Raw genomic sequence first — 5507 nt, 5'->3', positions numbered from 1 at the left:
TGTAAATGCCCAGAAGAGAGCAGCTCCCAGCAATTGTAGTCAAGTGATTGTAGATGCAGGACTGAAACAAAAGGCTTGGTAAGTGTGCTGAGAGCTTAGATGAACTTAACTTTAGACTTGTGGTCTATGTAACCACAGAAATGGCTGTCCATGAAGTTGTAGTCTTTGTGGGGTGCTGGAACAATCCCATACATCACAGCTGAAATTGCACCCTGGAACTGCTAAGATTGAGTGTTTTGCTTCTGGAAAGATCCATGCAAGAGGATAACAGTCAGTCCTGGAAGAAAACAAGACAACAAAGACACAGTGCAGCTTGCACACGTGGCTCCAGGTGCTGACAGCCCAGCAGGCAGAGATGCAGTCACAGCTCTGGAATCTCAGGCTGGAATTTGCCCTGGGATATGTCACTGAGTCGGTGTGCCTGGCTGGCTGGCAGCCACAGAGCTGAGCAGTGCCTTCTGGCTATTCCAAGGGGTGGATCACACTTCAGGCAACCAAGTGCTGATGTTAGTACTTGGGAGGGTAACAGCAGCTGAGGGTAGTTAGGACTGGACAGTTTCCAGAGTATCTGGAACAACTCAGCCTCCTAATTCAGCCTTGTCTAGTGCTCTGGTTGTCATCTGGGACTATTATACACATAGCTGTATACCAGATTAGATATTTGTCACCAATTGCTACAATATACAGTTGGTTGAGCCATATGTGTGCTCCTCATCCTTCCTCTGCATCTTCTGACCTTATTTCAGCATTCTCCCACTGTGAAGTGGTGCAGGCTGAAACACAAGGTCTCTAGAAGTTGAAACTCCATACCTGCATACCTACATTAACAATAAGAAACAGGTAGCTAGCTTTTCACCCAGTGTGGCACCAAAATAGCCGTCTCTTTGAGCCGACTTGGAACATAGTGCTAATGCCTCTTGATGGGAATTTTTCTTTACTGTGGACATCAGTCAAACAAAACTTGCACTAGACAGCCTGGGAATACCCTCTGTATCCACAGGGCATGCAAGGCTCAAACTTCTGTACAAAGGACCTGCTTCCTTTTTGTCATTTGGACTTACTAAAATACAGATGAATCCTTCTGAAATGACAGTTTAACTAATAGCAGCATCCTACATTCACGACATTTGTCACTTGCCAGTAGCAGTATCTTAACTAGCAAAAAAAATGTAAACAAATATTTAAAGTACTTACCTGAGCTTCCAGAATATTAGAAGTCCTTTTTATAATACTGTGGCTAACTCCAGAGCTGATGCCATGCCTTCTTCCTGACCCTCCAAAATCATTTCTGCTGTGTGTACAAAGACCTGGTCTCTACTAGCAACTAAAGCAATGGAAAGCTGTGTGTTTGGTAGCGCTTTCCTCTCCTCTCCTACTGAGGACTTCCATCTGAACTTAGTATTTTGTTTGCAATGAAAAAAATCACTCAGCAAAAATACTTGACTGATGTTAATCAATGGCATGGGCCTCTTTTAAGGGTGCATGCTATCCTGATGGGTCAATGGCTGGACTAGATGGTCTTAGTGGTATTTCAAACCTTAATGTTTCTATGATTCTATGATTACTGTAGCAACATGCTGGAGTAGCATTAAAACACCCTCCCCAGACATCTTGATTTAAATAAAAGGTTACTCATTACTACTCATCTTATGAATATTCTCTAAAATTTTGAGGTCAGCCCAGGACTTAGTGGTGAGATAATTACAGAAAGGAATGGGCTCTATTTTCTCAAGAGACAGAAATACTATTTTAATTTGCTAGGAATGATCAGGGGAATTGTGTTTCATAGAAGTTTCTTCAAGTAGACCACAGTGGCAGCAGACCATCCTTTCCAGCCCACTGCCACTGGAAAAGTATAACTTGCACATTATGTTTCTTTCAGCTGAAGTTTCAAATATTTCCAAAGATCAATTGTCATCATTTAGCTTGAAATTTTCTAAAATCTCTATTCTTGTAGAGTTTGGATTATTATTTTTTTAAAATACAGATGAACTCTAACACATAGAAAAGTGTTTATTAGTGTTTTCCATACATATGGAGAACAGACAATGAGACTTCAAAGGAACATAGAGGCAATGTTGAGCATAAGTGCTTTAGCTGCTTGAGGAGGTGTCCAGCTCTGGGCATAAAAGTGAGGTTGGACAGACCATTTAATTTCTGTGTCTCAGTTTCCCTACCATAAAAACTTGCTTCATACTATAGGAGAAATGAAAGAATTGCAGTTTGCAAAGTTTTCTGTCATCTTCTGATGAGTCGGGAAAACCAAAACTTTTTTGTAAAATTATGAAAATCTTGCCACCCTTCATTATCACAGTGAAGAAAAATGAATGATGATGTATCTCCCTCACACAAACAAACAAAATCGTTGCATGCTCTGTCTGAATTCTGCGAAGCTGCAGAAGGTTTGTTAAAACAGCTCTATAGGCAAGGATTTGCCTAGGTCTTGTGAATGATCAGTCTTTCAGAAAAGCTTAGCAATTCCAGAGAAATCTAGTTCAGCACACACAGAGAGTGTTTTGAATATATTTTGAAGTTTATTTTTCTTAGTAATTTTTAGGTCAAGTGCATAGTACATAACCGAGGAGTGCATAGCACCGAAGTCATCCCTTTGGCTAGCACAGCTCAAAGGGGGGCAAAGAGACTGCTTAGAAACCTCTGTGCAGAGTATGTAACATCAACGGGTAATACTTGTGTAGAATCATATGTGCAAATGGAATCTATGACATCTTCAACTGTGCCAAGTGTCGTCTGTTGTGTAAAAACAAAATCTGAAAAATGTATAAATATACAGCTGCATGTCTTTTTTTTCCTATATACACTATATAACAGGAGAATAAAATCTGGGAGTTTGCAGTAACTTAGTTGAGATTGGACTGCTGTGACATAGAACTTTACAAACACATCCTCAGCACTTTTTGTCTTGCACCATGGTGATAAAGAAGTTGCAGAAAGACAGCAAGCTCTCTGGGCAGTATTCCTCAGCCACCTTCTTCTGATCAATGTAATCTACATCTTCCACGCAGTCTGGGGGGTTGTGTTCTGGCTGTTTTCCACTCTCAGAAGCTGCTGGGACCTGAGCATCCTCTTTAGCGTGGTGAGTTGTGTGCCCTTTGGCAGAGCCCACTGCTGCCAGGAGGCTTGAGCGCGTCAGCTTGAGGTGAGCGCCTCGTGGGCCTTTCCTGCATATTTTAGATTTTAGGATGCTCCTGGGGTCTTGGCAGATCTGCTTCTGCTTCTTCAGAGAGCGGGAGACCTGCTTCCAGTAGGACTTCTGGTTTGCTGCATAGTGCGGGCAGGCGGAGGGGTCCCCTGAGAACTCACACCAGAACGTGCTGCCCCCATTCTTGCACTCGATGCGCACAGTTGCAGCACTCATGTTGGTCACCGCCCAGGTGCAGTCAGCATTTTCTTGGGATTTAAATTTACCTTTAGGAGCTGCCTTTCCTCCTTTTGGCTTCCGCCCTTTTTCTCTCTCTGGGTTTGATTCCGTCTGTTTTTTCCCACCATGCTCTATGCCTTGTCTCCCCTTTCTTCTCTCCTTCTGCCTTTCACAGCTGGTGAGCAGCATCTGGGACACCAGAATCAACACACACAGGAGTCCAACGTTTTTAATCCACATGGTCTCTGTTTTGCTCGTTATTTGCCTTTAAAACAAAAACATACAGGCATTAAAACTTTTTCACTTCCTACTGGACTCTGTTTGATAGCTGCAGGATTTCAGACTTGCTATTGCACTGCTCCTTGGTACCTGTTAGAATGATACCTATTAGGTCCCCTCTGCCAGGGGACGTTCAGGTGGGATATTAGGAATAATTTGTTCTCCTAAAGAGCAGTGAGGCATTGGCACAGGCTGCCCAGGGAGGTCACCATCCCTGGAGGTATTCAGGAAATGTGGAGATGCGGCACTGACGGACATGGTTTAGTGGGCAGTATTGGTGGTAGGTGGATGGTTGGACTAGATGATCTTAGATGTCTTTTCCAGCCTTAATGATTCTATGGTTCTTAGGTGTTACTGGGAAGATCTTCTGTCCTCCATGTGCATAACACCTGGTTTCTATAACCATTACACATTATTATATCTAAGCAGTGTGAAACAGAAGAGACTCTTTCCCAGTACTGCTCCTGCCCAGTGACTGAGGAACCCTAATTGCAATCCGTCCTGCAGTCCCAGATGGAATTTGGCCACAGGACTTGTCAGTTTCAGATGGATATCTCAAGTTATGCCATACAAAGCTGCTGCTGTGCCCATGCTCTCCCATTTTATGAATGTTACATGAGTCATTTTGACTCCAGCCTCTGTGCCAAATAGAAATAGGACATAATTATTTCCTAGGCATCCTGCAAATTTTCTTAATTCACTTGGTATGCTGGTATATAAGTTTTCTATTAAAAAAAAATAGTAGCTTTTTCATTGACCGAAAAGTAACTACAGATGCATTTTTTTCTTGTCTTGCCTACTACACAAACAGAACTGCTTTTTGCTTTTGAAGGTACCTGAAGTATACTTAGATGTGTTCAAAGCTGCCGTGTACAGAATGCATTTATTTCTACAGGCGTTTCTCTCTATGAAGCAGCTTTCAGGATCAAAGCTCTGGTGGAGTACACCATAATAGCTGAGGGTTAAAATGTGGCTTTTAGGGTACTAAGTGTGCTGTTCAGATGTTTCCATCATACACGTTTCAGTAGCCATGAAGCCATGTTAGAAAGCAGAAATTCATGTGCAGGCATGCTAATGAGGAACCTATTTCAGCATTTTCTGCACATGGAACACATAGGTAGCAACAGATGTGAGCGGATCCCACTTTTGTGTAGCTCCTACCTGATTTGCTTCATGCCTTATTCTGTTCAAAGAGATTTTCACAGCGTAAAACCCTCTTTAGAAAACACCACGTGGTAGTTACTGTTCTATTGCAAATATGCAATTAGTAAGATTAAAATAAGTAATGACGTGGCAGTAACTTTCAGTTATGAGTGGAACAGTGCGAAAGTAAGATAGCTGAAATAAATACCTTGCCCAGGACCTGGAGGTATCCAAACTCCACTCAAGATGCAGCTCGTCTCTCTCAGAAGGACTGGAGCTGCTTGTAAAAGCAGTGCGGTATTTATAAGGGCAGAGACACACCTTCTGGGCTCCAACAAGGCTGTTACAACACAATAGGATCCCTCTGTGCCATGTTCCTTTACCTCTGACACACCTCCTTGGAGAAGTGCCAGGTCTTAGCACACAAAGCATCAGCTCTGGTGGGGTGACAAGGTGTGTGTGTATAAATCAGACGTTCCTTGGGCCAAGTTCTTCCCTCTTTATATACAGTGATAAGAACTTCCTTAGATCATGAGCTTCTCTACCAAAGCTTTTCCCAGCCATTGAGAGACATATCCTGCAAACTGCTCCGCCACTGCGTGCAGCTGAATTTGGGTGGCAACGTGCAGTGGTTCTTTGCAAAATGAAAATCATTCCACAGAGCACTTCAAGCTTACCTTCAGAAGATTTCATTACCTCCTGTCAC

General features: G+C 42.7%; 1 protein-coding gene across 1 annotated transcript; it reads right to left on the bottom strand.

Moving 5' to 3' along the window:
* FGFBP1 (fibroblast growth factor binding protein 1) lies at positions 2513-5142 on the bottom strand. The gene is made up of 2 exons (XM_021397074.1): positions 5010-5142; positions 2513-3644 (listed from the first exon to the last, which is right to left on the bottom strand). Exon 2 carries the CDS (start codon positions 3617-3619, stop codon positions 2906-2908), a length of 714 nt encoding a protein of 237 aa, XP_021252749.1. The 5' UTR covers positions 3620-3644; positions 5010-5142; the 3' UTR covers positions 2513-2905.

Source organism: Numida meleagris, chromosome 4 (genome assembly GCF_002078875.1).
Source record: "Numida meleagris isolate 19003 breed g44 Domestic line chromosome 4, NumMel1.0, whole genome shotgun sequence".
NCBI classification, from domain to species: domain Eukaryota; kingdom Metazoa; phylum Chordata; class Aves; order Galliformes; family Numididae; genus Numida; species Numida meleagris.
The sequence above is the reverse complement of the archived record's forward strand: the minus strand, read 5'-3'. Positions and strand labels throughout refer to the sequence as shown.